The following is a 19,863-nucleotide window of genomic DNA, read 5'->3' on the forward strand; positions in this document are numbered from 1 at the left end:
TTATTTTCTTTTCTTATTATTCTTAATCTTATCTATTATTTATTATTATTTTTAATATCATCATTATTATTATATTTCTTATTTTTTTATTATATTTCCTCTTCTTTTATTTATTTTTTTATTATTAATCATTTTTCTTATTTTTTATAATATTTATTCTTCTTTTTCTTCTTCTTTGGTTTATTATTATTATTTATTTATTGATTGATTGATTTATTATATTTATTCTTATTTTCTTCTTCTTCTGATTATTATTATTATTATTTATTTATTTATTTATTGATTTATTATTATTCTTCTTCTTCTTATGCTTATTATTTATTTATTTATTTGTTATTATTATTATTCTTTATTTATTATATTTTCCATATTTTTCATATTTTTTATTATATTTCTTCTTCTTATTCTTCTTCTTCTTATTCTTCTTCTTCTTCTATAGATTTTTTTGGTTTTGTGATTCCCTTCTTGAATTAGGGTTTGTGGTTGTGGTTGTATTGGTGGTTAATATTTGGAGAATATTAGCGAAGAAAACAGATGTTCTAAATGCATGTTTTATCCTTTATAATTGATGCTTTAATTGATTTCTCCTTTGTAATCATATCTATTTGTGTCTAATTGTGTGAATGGATGTTTGATGACTAACGAGGCAAAAACCCTAGCTCTCATATCTTGTATTACTACGTGACAAGAAAAATATTTCCACCTAGCATAGGCCTACCACATTCGAGAGGATAATTGGTGCCCTCTAGTTAGGGTATCTAGGAGACTTTGTCTCCCACAATCCTTCCGAGTAGGTTGATAATAATCTCTGTTCTCTTTGCAATCATATGGAGTAGATTTTAGGAGAAATCACATTTCTACTCTGTATTTGGATTAGAGACAATCTCTCTTTAGGGGGAGATTGTCTACTTAAGAGATTGTCATTAACCCACAATAAGGTTTCATAGAGTGTTATTGTGATTGTGTGGATATTTGTATCAGTTTTGCACTGATTCAGTTACACTTCGCTTGAGAAATCGGGGTTTTGTATACTTCTGAAAACCTTTCTGTTCAAATAGGATTGCATGCTCAGACAACCATTGTCCTGTACTTTATAGCCTTAGAGGAATGCTTTGCCAGGACATCATTCTCTTCCTTGAGTTTTCTCCTACGATTTTCTGGTATTTCCTAGTTTTCTTTTGTTTTTGTTTTCACATACTTCACATACTTCATTATATAGGCTAATTTTCAGATTTAGTGTTATTACTAGTATTCACCTCCTTCCCTGTGAACCGACACTCTGCACTTCAAGCACACTTTATTACACGATTGGCACGTACACTTGCCCACTACCACGATTCTCTTATAATCCTCCATTCATTACTAGACAGCCATTACAAAACTGGTTTAAGTCATGATAAAGTCTTTGAATTTTGTGCCACTTGTCGACTGCTTGTTGCATGGCTTGCGCGAGGTATCGTTTCTTGCTCTGGAGAGCTTCTTTTAACCGATTCAACCCTTACATAGCATATATTGCTTGGAATATGGCAAGCTCTACAGAGTATCTTGATCTTCTTTTCCAAAACTCGATACCTTTACTCTAAGTCTTCTTTAGTTGGGAGAAGAAAAATTTTAATGGTCATCCTTAACCACATCTTCACATACATCCATGGATATTCCCCTCCTAGTAAGAAGGATCAATAATCCGCTTATTCCTTACTATGAGTCACATTTTTTTTGTAAATATTTCTAGTAGATTGCACCAAACTATTGTATTGATGCAAAGATCAGCCTCCCCCTAAGAATTAACAAGTTCTAAATCAACTAGTTAAAAGAAAAAATAACCATCATAATCTGCTAATCCGATCACACCTTTATTTGAAAAGATAGCTTCTATTATAGTCTACACATGTGGTGTGGATTCAATTCCGGTATCTATCCAACTTTCCTCTCGCCATGTGCCTATGCGAATAACACCAAGAGAGAAAAGAGAAGGATGCTTTGATGTCTAAGTTAAGAAAGAACTCATCCTTAGACAGGCGAAGTTAAAGGAAAGAAAGAGCAAGGGTTTTTATTAATGTTATTTGAACCAGACCGGACATTGAACCATTCAATGTCACCAATCATTCGATCACTAATTCAACCAATAGATTAATTGGGTTGATGTCAGTTGAATATAGATAACAACTATTGTATTGACGCAAATGTCAGCCTCACTCTAGGAGATAATAATCATTTATCAATAAGTTAATAGAAGATAATAATCATCATAATCCATTCAAGGTCCTGAGTCATTAGGTTGGTAGGTCACTGATTCAACCACAAGGTCAATTAGGCCAATGTCTACCCAATATAAATATTTATGATATTAATAAAAACTTATTGTATTATGTGATAAATAATAAAATACTATTTAAAATAATTTAATATTTACTAAGTTAAAAAACTAAAAAAGCATTAATTTACTACTATATATAAACAAGTACAAACAACAGAATTCAAGTTTGTAACATACAGAAAATGAAACTAAAATGATAATATTTAAAGTCACATAACATCAACAAATCTATTCAATTCACATCCATGTAGCAACAAGCTTTTAAGTCTTGTATTTAATGACAAGCCATTGGTAGCATGTTGTGAAGATGGTGGCCCTTACAAGTTCCAACTACAACATGTCCTGCCAATGTTGTGAAAAACGGTCAAAGGCTTGAAAGCCTTATGACAATCCTTATGATCAACTCATATAGACTAATTGAACTTCCTTTAGAGAACTAAGCACAAGATATATTTATTCGACAATAGATTGGCAATTTCATGCTCTTCCAAGAGTTTCTTCTGAGATGGAAGATTCTAAGATCCATCATAAATGGAAGAAGATGGCGACACAAGCTAGGGCTCTTCACTTCTTCTATTCCCAAGCCACAGACTCACAGCTATGGGACAATAGGAGGCGAATAAAGAAAAAGAGGGTTGTTGCTTGCTAGTGCTAGGGTTTTCTTTTACTTCAATTTTTTTTATATAGTTAAAATAACATAACAGACCGTGGTCATTTCATATACAAAGAAGCTATTAGAGAAGGTAATGTCATTTTAAGGTTTTACAGAACCGGTCCAGTTTATTAAAAAAGAGGCTATTTAATGGGTTATTAATTAAAACAACAGTTTAATATAGTTTATCCCAGATTAATTGCAACTCTGGGTTAATTACAAAACCGAACCAGTTTTATAATCAGTTCAACGATACAACCAATCCGACAAGTGCTTTGGTCCACCTTTAATAACAATGGTTCATAAATCTACTAGACAAACTCCCCGGCTCCGCATCGGGGTTTTACAATTCTGAGGGTTTGAGGCAATATCGTATATAGAATATAATAGAAAACCAATATGATTAAATAAATTTTACAATATTAATAAAAAAACTTATAGAATGGAAACTATTGGTAAACCTTGGTTTTGAAAGGTCTCATGGATATTCATTATACAAACAAAAAAGTGTAATCAAATTTTTATGATTGTTAATGTCATAATTATTATAAAAAAAAAACTTAAATGTTATAAAATATTGAGGTAATACTTGAATCAATGGAGGTGGTAATGGTGATCGTTTCAATGAGAGATGTTGCATTTGTAGATCCATATCTTAGCCAGCAATATTCATTTGCAAAGAAGCTGAATCAATGAGTGAAACACAATATCGATAGAACTTTAGCTTATTTAAGGATCTCAAGGATTGGAGATTAGATCAAGGAGTGCTTCTATTATTGATAATCTAGCACATATTATGTATTATTGGTTATTAATGAGTGAATATGATTATTGACTAGCAAGATAGCCTGCACTAATATTGCAAGTATGTTTAAACACATAAATAGATTGTTTTTTTTTTAATTGGAGCCACTAAATATGGATAGAGCATGATAATAATAAAATATAGCAAGCTTAGTATCTTAAAATATATACACATATGAAATTTTCATCATTTAATATAAACTAACTTTACTTTTTTTCCAACATGTTCATTCAAGTGTTCAATGCTTCACAACCACTAATGCTGGTTTTCCTTTGGTAGAATGGCATTGTAGTTTTCACTGTTGAACCTAGACTTTTGCTTAACCCAATGCAAGACCGTCATCACCTCAAGACTCAACTAAAATCCATGGTTCTTTGTGATTTCTCCACAAACATTTAAAAATTTTCAAACCTTAATCAACTTCAACTTCATTCCCTAAAATCCATCTTTCCTCATCACCACTTATATTATTGCAGATTGATGAAAAAAATTATAAAAAACCCAAAATTATAACCTAAATCATGAGCCTGATAGGTTTCCTTTTAATAGAATATAGAAATTTAGGATAAACACCATAATATTAACATATTAAAAAATGCTGCTGAAATATTAAGAAATGCCTATTGATAATAGGAGAGCTAAGTCAATCATGAGTTAATAATGAATTAATTGGATTCTCCTTTAAAATAATGGATGAAAAGCTGAGAAATACTTTGAAGTGATGATTGAATGATTATAAAGAATCCTTACACATTTAACGATTAAATTTAAAAATTATTCTTAACAGTATATTGCATGACAATATGCGAGAGCAACATAATATAGGATTAATAGTATGTGATGCGATGTAATGTGATTGAATGATATTGAAGTGGTTTATGAAATGATTTAGCAACTATTATTAGCACATTAGAATTAATAATGTGACATGTATCACAAAATATCATTAACAATGTGACACATTGATCTGATGTGATTAAATGATAATTGAAATGATGAGATATTGATTAGATTTTTTGTTTAACTTGCATCTATTAAATATTTAGTTAATTTTAATGTTTGGCTTCACCTAGTGATTTTTTTAATTTTGTTTTATTAACTTATGAAGAGAGTGGTTTGCAACGCAACATTAGCAAGTCTCTCAATTTATTATATTTTAAAGTCTTTTTCAATGAACTTCCATGCAATTCCTTCTTTCAAGCTTGATCTAACTAACATTTTCATCTCTTTTCCCCTATTTTTGAAATTCAATTATAATTTTTTTTATTTTAAATTTTTGGTTAGATTTGAGCTTATATGATTAAATAAAAATTCTTATATGTGTGTAGAAAGGTAATGACCTTAATAGCAATTTATACACCGGCTAAGTAAATGCATACTTATTAAGTTAGATCAAGTCAATCACGCACAAATCATTTGAGAAAATAAGCACAATAAACGATTAAACCTTTATCATGACAAAGAAATAGGATGACTATTCTATTTTACATAAGCATGCTATTTGGTGGTCTCTCTCTCTCACTCTCTCCATCTCCTTCGTTTCCAATTAATGTCTTCTCTCTATTTCCTTTTCAAGTTTTGTCTCCCACTAATTTCCAAAAGAATTCATGATATATTGTAGTTAAAATTTGGTTCTCTTTGTTATTACATAACAATAGGTTCATGTAAGAGAAGGTGTTATTTTCATTATTCTTGTATACTCTTTGCATCAAAGTTCTTATTGTCCTCTAGTTCATGTTTTTGTGACTGTATATGTCAAAATAAAACTTAGTTACATATATGAGTAAGCGATATTGACAATAACAAAAAGATGAATCTAGATTATTTGTGTTAAGCAACCCTTTTATATCCTCCACTACTAGAAAGAGAGATGTTTAGGCTAACTTTTATATATACCTGGGTGAAATGAAAGGAATGTTGACCCACGGAAACAATGAAATGCTCAATTGAACTATTTAATAGTAGGAAGAGATAGGTCTTCGACTGGCCCCTTGGTACTGTCTTCTTAGTTTGTCCCAAGCTTCCTTTGAAGTTAAGGCTGCTGTAATATGTGAAAACAGAGGTCGGTGTACTGCTTGCTGGATAAGAAACAATGCATGAGAGTCTCACTGCTTGTTCTCCTCAATCTTTTTCTCATCATCCTCCTCTGAGATCCCATGCTCCACCAAGTCCTAGAGTCCATGAGGGCAAAAAAGTGTTCTCATCATGATACTCTAATGTTCGTACTCCAATGTTCGTACTCCTCACCATCAAAGACTGTGACTGAGGTCTAAGACATGCGTGCTGCGCTGTTGCTGCCGGATGCCATAACTCCACAGCCTCGTCGGACCGAAGAGAGCTCTGATACCACTGTTAATGCTAGCTTGCAATATAGTGAGAGGAAAGAACTAAACCAGCAGGAAGAGAGTCAAATAATCAGTAGTTTTTGATTTCTCTCACTCTATCATTCATCTCTTCTATGAGAGGTTTTAAAACACTACATCACAATGATGCCATAATGGCTTTCTCGTAATATGATGCATGCATGGACCAATTGCATGGTGGCATGCTAACTTAGTAAAAAAACAAAAATGGCTTTTCAGCACACAAAACATGATAAAGATAAACAACACCAAAAGCATGATAAAAGTAAGACTAGGTACTTCCTTATGCGATAGTTCCTTTTCAACCAATGCTGACCAACCAATAGAAGAGAGTTACAAGTAAAGAAACAGAGTTCTTTACTTGAAACTCAGTCCTTCCTCTTTTCATGTTTAGACTTTGAGTCATCCGTTAACAGCCTTTGCATCTTTCTTCTTGTTCTATCTAACCTTTGCTTCTTCTTCTTCTTCTTCAGTAGAGAAGCCCTTATCCACTATCTCCCACAACTCATGATACCTGAATAAGGTTCTCATTCTCAAACTCCACCTGCCATAAGTTTCTCTGGTGAAGAGTGGTACATTTGGCTATGAGAGACTGACGGGGTTGTCGGTGGACGCCATAGAAGAGAGTAACAACTCTGATACCACTATTAGGATTTAAGAGAGTGATTTGGTATAGGTTGAATGAGAGAAAGAATTTGTTCAGTTGGAGCTACCACATTTTCCAGTCAAAGTCATTCTTTATTCATTGCATAACATCCCTTCTTAAACTACTACTAGAAAACTAAAGGAAATACATTTAAACCAAAGCAACAACATAACATGGAATAAATCATAACTGACATGAGCTAACAAACAAAAGCTAGGATAGCTAACTTCCTAGACTTCACCCATTGGTACTTGGATTTTCACTCCAGCAGCAGCTCACTGATTAGTTGTGTCTCCACTTCAAGATGTTTCCATCCTTCATAACATACCCATCATGCCTTAATCACGACGCCAACAGATTCTGCCACCATCTCCAGTGACATTCACATTCTCTGCAGCCTCTACGAAGATGCTCAAGCCACTGAATCCATGCACTATAATTGTATCTCCACCTTCAATAATCACCCCAAAGGAAGAGCTATCTTCTTGTTCATGGCCACAGAATGCAAACAAATCACGATTGCTGCACATTATCACCATGCGATCAGAGTCAAAGTATTTACATCTCCGGTCACAACGAGGACATAAAGTTGAACCTCCAGAGCTATCTTTGCAGTTTGGTTGATTATATGAAGAAGAAGATGCATAATTGGTAGAATAGGTGTTTGAATGTCCAGAACTAGCCTTGGAGTTTGGTTTATTAAATGAAGAAGAAGATGCGAAAGAGTTGCCTAGACCTTATCACTTCCATAGTTCCATCCCTTATCGAACTTGTTGGTAAAGTCCCAACTCCAAGCCCTGATAACCAGCTTAAAGGCACCATCAGCAGTAACAGAGGGATTCTTGTCAGGGTGTGTAAGGAACCTTGGCTTTTATATTGATTCTGAATGGTTTCAATACGGTCATTCTTCTTCTTGGATGCTGCTGTAATGTGAACATCATAAGCTACCAGTATTTGCTGAAGACATGGGGGAGACACATCCATACTCTAAGCCTTGAGGGTCATTATCTGCACACCTTCATAGTCCTTTTGTCCTTGGCCTTACACTTCTCCTCTGCCTTGGCCCTTGCCTTCTCAGCCGCTTCTTTGTTCCAAGTCATGATAGTAGTACTTGATACTTGTATCAGTATATATATCTATTAGGTTATCTGGTTCGACTAAAATTGGGTCATCGGGTTCAACTGATTGACCCATAACCCGGTTGTTTAGCCGATTCACTTCCCGGTTAGGTTCTGAAAACATTGGGTAAAGTGCGAATTTTTGGATTTTTTTATTATTTTTTATTTATTTTTTTCCCATTTAACTCTCTCTCTCTCCTTTTTAGGTTTTATCCCCTAGTAATAACAGAAAGAATTCATAATTATTGTTAAAATTTTGCTCTTCTATATTATTTCTTAACTATAGGTCCATGCATGAGAAATGTTTTTTTTTCATCATTCTCGTAATTATTAATAAAATGAGAGATTAAGAATTGCTCCTCGATTCTTAGAAATAATGGCTAGTGATATGAGCAATAAGAAATAAGAAAAATATTTATTGGAACAATTGTTTTGCATTAAAATTATCAAATTCTTCATTTTATTACATGATATTAGAAAAAGATAGACATTTCATCATACAAAATTATTAGTTAGCCTACAAACTTATGCTAAATTCTCAAGACATTACAAACGTGGTTGTTATATACATGGAAGAAAAAAATTTATTCAAAGCTCGAGTCTAATTCACAATGGAATTAATACATTATAGCTGATCTTCCCATTTGATCCAAGGTTCACTACACCATTTTTAATTTTTAATAGCGGATTTATAGAGGGGCTTTTAGAAAACCGCCTCCTTAACCATGAAATTTTTTATTATACAAACCTATACAACCGGTTTAAGAAAAACCCTTCTACATTTAAAATAAAAAAAAAGAAAATAATTACTCACTCACACACTCTCACTCACACCCGCTAGATATACACCGCCTCTGACTGAAAGCTCGTTCTCAGATCTCGTTGGAATCCTCTCGCAACACCGTCTCTGACTGAGAGCTCGTCTTCTCTTCTCTTCCTACCAATTTCTCTATCAATCTCACGATCACTGGGTCAGAGCTCGAGCTCGCTGTTCTCTCTCTCTCTCTCTCTGAAAACCTCCTCATCGGCAAATCTCATCGCCATTGAACGCTGGAATCCAGACCGTTGGATATCCTCTCTGATCACCTCCCTCTGCTGGAGACCCTCCTGTCGTTCTCTGGTCAGTCCTAAACCCCATCTAACCTCTTGATCTTTGATTTTCATCACAACCTTCTTTGAATCCCGTGTTGGTGTTGCCTTTTGCTTGAATTTACCTTCGATTTGGGGATTCTAGGGTTCTTTGATTCATTGCTGAAAATGTATAGGGTTCCTTAGATGATAATGTTTGTGAACTCCATCTGTTCTTTTGATTCATTTTATGTTCAATTTCTTTATTTATTTTTTTTATTTATTTTTTTTTTGTGTGATTGTGAAAATGGAGATTTGGGGATTCTAGGGTTCTTTGATTCTTTGCTGAAAATATATAGGGTTCCTTAGATGATAATTTTTGTTTTTAAACCTCCAGATATGAACATTTAAAATGAATTTAAAATCTTAAAATATGTGAAATTTGAGAAGAACAAAACCAACAGCAATACTAGATTCCCAAAATAAGTGGTCCTATTTTCTAGTCAAATTTTACAATTAACTTTACATTTATTAATTAAGCATAAATTTAACATAATAAATTTCATTAATAAATGTTAATGATATATTTTACATGTATTGGGTTCTTTATGTACTTATTTAACAATTTGAAGAAAACCCCCAACTTTGCCCATCATTTGGAATACCTGCTACTAACATCCACATATGCTTTTAATTTGATATTTAGAAGTTGACTCTTCTTGATTCCTAAATCTGTCACTTCTCTTCTGCAATTGATTGCTAATATCATTTTATCATAATTTGTGATAAAGGAAAGCAATGAAGAAATTGAGCTTGCAATCAAAATTAGATGACTGACTTCTAAATTACATTTCCATGTTTGTATTTCAACTTTAATGCTTGCATAATACATTTTTTGTTGGTGGTCATAATAACATATTCTAGAGGAGAATATAGGTCGAATGTTATTATTTTAACTTTGATGATGATCAAGATATTGCATATTCTGTTGGAAACTTCAGCTACAACTTGTGGATGATTAGCTTTCTGCCTTAATTGTTCAAGTGGAGGAAGGCTTGAACTTCAGTGATGTATGTCACCTTTCTCCTGCTGGATATGTCAATAGAATTTTAAGTCCTGAAATTATATATTCTAATGACTTATTGAATTTAATAAATGAAATAGAAAGTTTGAATTCATTTATTCCAGTGATCCATTTCTGTAATGTGTGCAATTCTTAATCTCATTTGCTTTTTTCCTTAAAATTTGGTGTTGAGTATAGTATTGGCTTTGATCTATGCTGTCGGCATTAATTTGACCATGTCCTTTTTCCATCCTTGAGAGAGCTGAATAAGTTGTCTTTTGATAAAATTTACAAGTTTTCTTGCTAGTTTCTCGTTTTTATGTTTCATAGCACTGTGAAATGAAAGAAAATTTTTTGAGTTGCTGTTTTCCTGTGCTTCTAATTGCCATAACTGTTTTTAATTTCTTTCTATGCCATAGATCACTAGCTTTAGCTATTTATTCAATGTTTATATCCTTTCATTCCTTAAAGTTTCTATTTCAAATACAACAGTTTTTTTTCTGGCAGGTTTTGATTACCATCAGGCATTCATCTAAAATTGAAAGTAATACATTCCTGCTGTTTCAGTCAAAGGATTTATTCATCTCTCTCTATAAGGTTTTCATTTGAGGTATATTTATATAATTTGTATTTGTGCTAACCTTATGACACTAATAATCTGTATTTGCTTCAGTTGTAAACAATTATTCTGAGTTTCGAGTGGCATTGTATTGAAAGATAATGTTTTCCCAATATTAGTTCCATTTTAATGTATTATTGTTGTTGCTAGGTGGAATCAAGCTCTCAAATCTTGATGGTGTTGGATTGCAATTGTAGGAAAGTTTTTGAAGGTGTGGACATCATAATGCAGAATTAGCTAGATGCTTGCTCCTTTCTTATCTCTGTGTGGATTTTTTCGTACCATTATTAACAACTATATGATGGTGTTGCCGGATTTTTTTATTGGAATTTCATGAGTACATGTCTTTCTTTCACCTGCTGCCTCATAATCTTTATCTAAAAGCACTAATTTAAGCAAACCAAATTAAAATTGTCAAAAGACCGGCAAAGTTATTGAAAAAAATAACTTGCTTAACATCATCCTTATCATCTAACTCTTTGATATTGGTTGTGTACGAAGTCTAGAGGTTCTTGAATTGATCTGAATTGGTAATGGTTTGTGTTCATTGTTCCTAATACACAATTGTGAGTTTTCAAACATGAGAAAAATTTGGCACAAAATGCTTATTTCATGGAGAAGTTATGAATAACATTCTTAGATATTAACTTCAATGCATTGTTCTTGAAATAGGGCTCTAATATCTGTTTTTGCTTCATCTTTTATGGAATGTAGGTTGATATTGTTGACTTCAATGGCAGCTTTTTGTCACTGATACGTGATCATTAAAACCAATTTAAGATGCCTATAGTGGGTTTCCTTGTTTATCTTTGTAGTTGGGTTGCTTCCGGAAAGATCATATCAAGTTGAAGAGTCAAAGTTGGGTTCTTGGTAAAGAAGAATTGGAGTCCATTGGTACTCCTTTGCTTTCTTGCAATTTGTCATGTCTTCACCATTTTCTAATGACCTTATTGAATTTCTCTTGAGTAATAAGTTCAAACTTGCATGTCTTGAATGATTAGACACTGACATATATTGAACTTTGAGATAAATTATCATCCTCTGAACTTTACATGTAATATGAATCCAGTCATATGCACTTGCTAGGCATTTGGACATTTGGACAATGAGATAAGGTATTATTTGTTAATATGCAAAGAAAACCATAGTGTAAATTTAATTAATTAGAGGGTGTCAGCTGCAAAAATGCCATGGATTTGTGATATTTTGCATAAATACCCTCGTTAAGACTGCAATTTATTTTAAAACTTTATGGGCTTTTCTTCAAAAACCCCATGAAGTTTCCTCATTTTGTAAAAAAGCTTCATAAATTTTTTGTTTTGAACTTTTATGAAAGTTTTTAGAGTTCCTCACTACTCCTTTTGTTTGTTCCTGCATGTGTCTAGTTTATATAGTTGAGAATATCCATATTGTGATGCATATTTAATTGCTCAAAAGTATGAAATAATAAAATTAAATTCATAGGGCAGGTTATTTGATGCTAATTCATCCAATAAGTGTTAGGTGCAAGGTCCTTGTTCTTTCTTTGGATGGGTCAATTGTTGGACTTCTTGATCAAACTTAACCCTGTATTTAGCTGATATTATTCTGATTGTGACCCTATTACTTGTGTTAGAACATGGCTATCTACTTTTCAAAAAATCTAATATAATATAATAAGTGGGAGGAAAGATGCTCCTTTCATGAATAAAAATATATTCCTTCCTTTGATGTGTATTTTATATTAAAATAACGCTATGATAATAGAGGTATTATGTGGTTCATCTGTAGCTGTTATGTTTTATCTTTATGTTCTTATCTTTATTTTTCTCTGAAAAAACATAGTGATTCATGTTTAGATGAAGCTTCCTTATGGTAACAGTCATATTAGCATGCATAATCTCAATATTGGCTCTTAATTATACCATTAGACATTGTAGAGACTGGAATTCACAATGTGCAAGTTTTCATATATTGTAGCGAGAGTCTCATTAATTCACATTAGATACTTATTTTGGTTAAATACTAAGATGATAGGATAAAAAGAAGACACTTGAAAACCTCATGGCACTTATCCTTGCCTTGATTTTAATTAGTGCTATTGCTTAAGTTTTCTTCTCAAATTAAAAGGCATTCGATAAACATGAAAGTTCGTCAAGCTTTAAGTTGTCATCTATGTGTTAATTAATACATTGTTCTTCGGGATTTGGTGTATACACAATGAGTTTCATTTTTCTCCAATGTGATTTAAAGGTAAATCCCTGCTTGGTCTAGTGGCTTTCATGATTGTTGATTGTTAATGCTACTGATTGATAAAGATTTTCGGTTCTTTAAAGGTTTAACATTATTGGCTTTTATGTTCTTATTCTGAATTGATTCTTGAATGGGACGACCGATAGTTTTTATAAGTCAGCATGACCTATAAGAGTTTATCTTATGTTTTTCAACAACATTATTGGCTTTTGGTTATCTTTTGCTCTAATTGTCAATGTTCTTTGACATGCTGCTTTTTCTCACTTGTAGTTCTTCTCAACAACCCACAGATTTTTGATAGAATTTTTGGCGATGAATTCATTTTGGATATTCTTGGTTCTCTTGAATGTATGTTTCCTTTTTTTCGTTACTATTGCCTAAAGTTTTAGTGGAGATGTATTAAGATGTGCGAATAATTCTTCAGGTTGTTAAGCTAGGCCAGATGCTGCCTTATGTTTTTTGTAATTAGGTTAATCCCGACTTAACCTTATTGAAGATATCATTGGTATCACTTCTTCAATATTATCTTAATCCAGTTACTTTTGTGGTTACCTTTGAAGAATGGTAAAGTTTGGTAAAAAAATGTAACAGTGGTCTTCCATACTATAATGTCAAGGTAAATTATTTCCAAAAATATATGTTTTGGAAGCTTATGCTTTTGACCTTGACGAAGCTCATGATATAATACCCAACTTTCTATAATACATGGCCTTCATTAAATTAAGCAATGTGGAGGATAAAATTTTTTATTGAATTTTTTTTTCCTGAGAGTGATTCTATTTTATTTATTGCAATATGATGGTTTTATACCCATGCATGTGCAAAATTCTTTTGTCTTCTAAATGGTATTTGGCTTTTCTTGGTTTTCTCTCGATCATGCACAAGAACACTTATGCTCGTAGAGATAGCAAAGGACCTATCTTAGCATAAATGATTACTTCGGGCATATCTTTCATCACCAATACGGAATCAAAATTAGGAAGCATTTGGTTTTCTTTCATTGTGGACAGAAATGTTATTACTTATCCATTAGTAATGCCAAAAATAAATGATAAATAAAACATAAAAGAAATAATACTAATACTTATCTTATGGAATGTGATTTCTCCCACTCTCCTAACATTCAAACAATCACCAACAACATGAATAAATAAATAAATAAGAAAATTATAAACAAAATTTTAATTTAAATAAATAACAAATGGTGCAAAATTAAATTTTAATTGGAAGTCATTTTCTCGGAACACATTCCTTTAAATCTATTTCTCCTTGGCATCCAAAAATAAAATTTAAAGAAAAAAGAATAAAATCTTGAATCAAATTCAAAGGGAAAAAATTCAAAAAAAAAAAAGAAAAAAAGAAAAAGTGGTATCTTTCTTGAGATATTCTTCTCTCTACCCTTGTATCTCTCATGAAGAAAATTAAAACCAACAAAATCAACTTTAAACTAAAATTCAAATGAAAAATTAAAATGAATAATAATAAAAAAAAAAACCGTTCTTAAGCTCTTCTTCTCTCTAACCTCATACATCTCATGAACGAAATCAAATCTTGAATCAAAATTCAAAGGAAGACTTAAAATAGAAAAATCTTTAGGAGAATGATATATATATATATATTAGCTATTCTTCTCTCTAATCTCATACCTCTCTCGTGAGATAATTTAATTAATTTCTCATGTATGGTGATGACCATGATGAAGATCATGTTCAATCCATGGATTTAAGCTCTTCATTGGTAACCACTATGTTGTTGATTTTGTTGACCTTCTCCTCAACATTCTCTGAGCTTGAAAGCTTCATGTCAAGCGTGATAGAAGATAGAAGAAGAGAAGAACCAATTCTCATGCATTCGAACATGTATAACCTTAGGTCTACATATAGAAGCCAATGATACAAATATACTTAACTACCTCTATACATACATACATCAAACACATGTATAGCCATACATACATACATCTAACAACCTCCATCAAACTCAAGGAGGATCATGCTTCTTGAGTTTGGATAACATGAAGAGATGCTGATCACACGTCTGTGCCTTGGTGAAAAAAGCAGCCACTTGGACCTCTGTAGGAAGATAGTGAAGTAACACTGCACGGGTACGAATATGATACTGGATGAAGTGTGCATCCACACCAATGTGTTTGGTCAGCTCATGCTTAACCATATCGGTAGCAATCTGAAGGGCTCCAGTACTTTCACAATGAATAAGAATAGGAGAAGTGATCGGTATACCAAAATCTTGCATAATCGAATGAATCCAAAGCACCTCTTGTATAGTAGAAGCTAAAGCATGAACCTCAGCCTCAACATTAGACTTGGCAACAGTAGACTGTTTCTTAGTTTTCCAAACAACAAGTGAAGACCCAAGAAAGATACAGTAGCCTGATAAGTGCTTTTGTATTAGTAATACGAACTATTATTTTCTTACATTGAGCATTACTTTTCTTAGATTTTATTTCTTACCCATGTGTATTTGTTTTCTTTTTTGCATTTAGGGTTGTGGGCACAATTGTGGAAAAAATAAAGAAAAAGTAGATCATGGACAAGATTGTGATGAAGCTCTTGGATCGAACAAACGTGAAGACACAAGTTATGCTCAAAGACATGTGAGTGTGTGCCAACCTCCATTTGTGCTCATGCGAATACACATAGAGGAGGGGCACAAAGGCAGTCACACTCATGTGTTCTGACTTGTGCAGTACTAGCAAGATCTTTGTCAATGTGATTTTATTGAAGACGCGAAGCGGTCTACCGCATGAATATGTGCCCATTCATGTGGCCTCGATGAAAAGAGTGGATTCGGGAGCATTCTGTGAAGTACTGTAGCAAATCAATGTAGTAGTTACTATTCACAGTGCGCGGAAAAACTCAAGTCTGCAAATCTACACGGCCATGTGGAAATTCCACACGCCCATGTGGATGCGCGATTTCAGCCCCTATAAATACCGTGATTTGAGGCCTTTTTGGGGATGATCTTCCTATTCTTTTCTTATCTTTTCTCCACCTTTAGAGGCTCTCGCGGCTACGGTTTGGAGAGGCTTTGGCTAGATCTTGGGAGTGGTTCTACGACCTTCGACATCGCGTTCTTTCGGAAGAGAGTTATTGGGGGAGCTGTCGTCAGCATTGATTTGGCGAGTGTGCCCTAGGCTTGACGAGGGGACCTTTGGAGAAGACGACGATAGCATGCATTTACTTTTAATATCATTGTTGATTATATCTTGCTCCACAGAGAGCTAAATCCCTAGTGGGTTCTTGGACTTGTAAACCCTAGGATGATTTGTTTCTTTGACTCTTGTTTTTCTTCTTTAATTGATGTTTTAATTGAGTTTCAACCTTGAATTTTTAATGCATTGATTTTCCCTTAAGAGTGTCACTAGAGTTGAGAGTCTATCTTGGTAATCCTTGTGGATGAGTGACACACCATGAGGGTTAGACAAAGCAAAGTTGGAGAGGGTCGAGAGGGTGAGTCGAGAGGTAGCGGAATGTCCCCTTTCCTTTCCGATGTGATTTATCCTACCTCTTCCAAGAGTTCTTTGCGGTCATAATAGAGTGAAGTGCTAAGAGACAAACTCCGCTGAGGCTTAGTTGCGCAAGCAACATAGGCGTTGAAGTAATCTTTAATGCTGGGGCGTAATTGTGACTAGGGGTCTTTCACCTGAACCAAAGGGTTAGATCTATATTAAGGAATAGGGTTTATCACTTGAAGTCCCCAGATCTTCATGCAACCCCACACAATGTGAGCCATCGAGAGTATCTCTTTCCACCAGGGCATAGTGTGACGGTTAGTCACGATTGACCTTAGGTTTGGGACCGTGTGTCTTAGGATTTCCATGACTCATTAGACATCAGTTAGGAGGCATAATGAGGAGTCTTGCACTTGAAACAATAGTCCTAGGGTGAGTAATGTCCAGGTGCCTTATTTTCTATCGATTGTCTTTCCTTATTTCTATTGCGTCTTTTTCTTCTTTTCTTTATTTTTATTTACATTGATATTGTTCACACATCTTTCCAATCATTTTCAATATAGTTAAATAGCAACACTTGTGTTTCCAGGCACTATTCCCTATGGATACGACCACCCACTCACCGGGGTACTTTATTACTTTGATAACCCGTGCACTTGTGGCACACACATGCAAGGGATGTGTCATAGCCAGTGACAGAGACCTGATCATCAGGAGAGGTACCTCAGGTAGCATCATAATAGGCCTGTAGCTGAAGTGTGGACTGGTGTGAGTAGAACAGACCATGCGAGGCAGTGCAATGAAGATATCCTAATACGCAGAGAAGATGCCCATAATGAACAGAAGTGGGGACCGCAATGAACTGATTGAGAATGTGCATAGCATGAGAAATGTCACGTGTGATGACAAGATATACCAAGCTATCAACTAGATGCTGATAGCGAGAAGGATCCTATAAGGGAATCCCATCAGAAGCACGAAGCTGCAAATGTAACTCGATTAGTGTAGCGATAGTATGAGTATCTATCAAACAAGAGCGAGTAAGGAGATCTAGAGTATAACGTTGTTGGGATAGTCGATAGCCATTAGAGTGAGATGTGATTTCAATACCCATAAAGTAATGGAGTGGGCATAGATCAGTCATCAAGAAGGTCTTACAAAGTTTTTGCTTCACAAAGGTAATGTGAGCAGAATCATCACCAGTAAGGATCATATCATCCACATACAAAAGGCGAATAGTCTGGCCATGAGGTGAAGAATGTATCAAGACTGTCGGATCATGTATACTTAGAGTAAAGCCAGCAGCCTCAATGACTGTGCTAAACCTTTCAAACCAAGCACGTGGGGCTTGCTTGAATCTACAGAGAGCACAATGAAGATGACAAATAGACCCTGGAGGCACCTGAAGGCCAGGGGGAAGAGTCATGTAAACCTTCTCCTTTAGGTCCCTTTGAAGGAAGGCGTTCTTCACATCAAGCTGATAAAGAACCCACCTACGAACAGCTGCGACAATAACTAATGTAAGCATAGTGTGAATGTGGGTCACTAGAGTAATGTCTCCTCATAGTCACAACCATACTCCTACTGAAAACTGCAAGCAACAAGACGCGATTTATAGCGCTCGAGAGTCCCATCAGAATGAGTCTTCATCCGGTAGATCCAGTGACAGGTGATGGGAATAGCATGAGCAGGAAGAGGAACTATATCCCATGTGTGAGTCTGAGACAAAGCATCAAGCTCCTCAGCCAGCAGTTCGCCACTCAGGGGATTGAACTGCCTCCCTATAGGTACCTAGCTCAAAGATATCTGAGACACTTGTGCTAGCAGAGGTGTAACGAATAGGGGATGTAAAGTGGAGCAATCATGTAATGGGTAAAGATGAGAAGATACCTCAGGAGCTAGATCGGTAGTAGGAGAGGCGTCAGGAGGATCTGCCGAGGTGGAGTTGCTGTGAGATCCCTACGATGGTAAAATAAACAGACAGGAGGGTAAGTAGGAGGAAGTGAAGAAGATGGGGAAGACACTTCAAGAGACTCGACTGAAAAAGGAGCAAGGGGGCCAAGAGAAGAGGGACTAAGGAGCTCTGGAGGAGCTAGTAACAGAGAAGAAGAAGGTACAGGGAAATCATCCTTAGGAGAATGGGTAGGGAAAAGGAAAGATAGAGAAACCGAGGGAGAGGGAGACTCAGTAGAAGAAGGAGAAGCATAAAATGGGGTGGACTCATCAAACATTCGATCATGAGAGATACGTATACGATGAGTAACGGGATCATAGCAACAATAACCTTTATATTCAAGGCTATATCACACAAAAACACAAGAAACAGACTGGGTAGTGAGCTTGGTCCGCTCCTCAGGTAAGAACAAAACATAATATCGATAGTCAAAGACACAGAGATGATCATAGTGGGGAGGTGTCCCATGCAGACACTCTCCTGGGCTGCGTAACAGACCCCTTACGTGTGTGTACTATAAGTGCATGGGTTGTCAAAATAATAAAATACCCCGGTGAGTGGGTAGTCAAATCCACAAGGAATAGATGCTCAGAAACAAGAAGTATTGCTATTTAGCTAGAGTGAAAACCAATTTGTGATTTTGATTCAAAATATTAATGCAAATAAAAGTAAAAGATATAAGAGAAATCAAGAGTAATTAAGAGAGGTAATCGATGGTAAAATGGGGTACCTGGACAATGCTCACCCAAGGACTATTGTTTCAAGTGCAAAACTAATATTATGCCTCCTAATTGAAGTTTAATGAGTCGTGGAGATCCAAATATACACAGTCCCAAACCTAAGGTCAACCATGAGTAGCCCTCTATACAATGCCCCGGCGAAAAGGGATACTCTCAACACCTCACGCTATATAGGACTGCTTAAAGCTCTAGGGACACTAAGTGATAAACCCTATTTTCTAATTTAGATTTAACCCTTTGGTCCAAGCGAAAGATCCCTAATCACAATTAATCCCCAACACTAAAGACAACTCAACAATTCACTCTGTTACCCATGCAACTAAGCCCCAGTGGAGAAGGTCTCTTAGCACTTCACTCTATCATGATTGCAAAGAACTCTTGGAACATGGAGGTAGGATAAATCACATCAAAAGGGAAAGGAGGCGTTCCGCTACCTCTCGACTCATCCTCTCAACCCTCTTCAACCTCACTAAGTCAACCCTAGTGAAGTTGTCACCCCTTCAAAAGATTACCTAGATGGATTCTCAACCCTAGTGTCACTCTAATGGAAAATTATAATAATAAGCATGCTAGATTGAAACCCAATTAAAACATCAATTAAAGAAGCATAGTAGAAGTCAATGAAACAAAATCATCCTAGTGTTTATAAGTCCAAGCACCCATTAGAAGTTTAGCTCTCCATGGAGCAATACAAAATCAATTATGAAATCAAAAATAAGTGCAAGAAATCTATAAAGATAACCCCCTTGTCATCTGTGTCGATGGTCTTCAATAGCCGCCTCATCTTTTCCAAAGACTCCTCCGTTGAGCCTAA

General features: G+C 34.8%; 1 protein-coding gene across 1 annotated transcript; it reads left to right on the top strand.

Moving 5' to 3' along the window:
- The first annotated feature begins 7,486 nt into the window (after nt 1-7,486).
- LOC120282812 lies at nt 7,487-11,525 on the top strand. The gene is made up of 4 exons (XM_039289656.1): nt 7,487-7,633; nt 8,767-9,021; nt 10,802-10,862; nt 11,467-11,525. Exons 1-4 carry the CDS (start codon nt 7,487-7,489, stop codon nt 11,523-11,525), a joined length of 522 nt encoding a protein of 173 aa, XP_039145590.1.
- Nucleotides 11,526-19,863: the final 8,338 nt, after the last annotated feature.

This window comes from Dioscorea cayenensis, chromosome 18 (genome assembly GCF_009730915.1).
Source record: "Dioscorea cayenensis subsp. rotundata cultivar TDr96_F1 chromosome 18, TDr96_F1_v2_PseudoChromosome.rev07_lg8_w22 25.fasta, whole genome shotgun sequence".
Taxonomy (NCBI): Eukaryota; Viridiplantae; Streptophyta; class Magnoliopsida; order Dioscoreales; family Dioscoreaceae; genus Dioscorea; species Dioscorea cayenensis.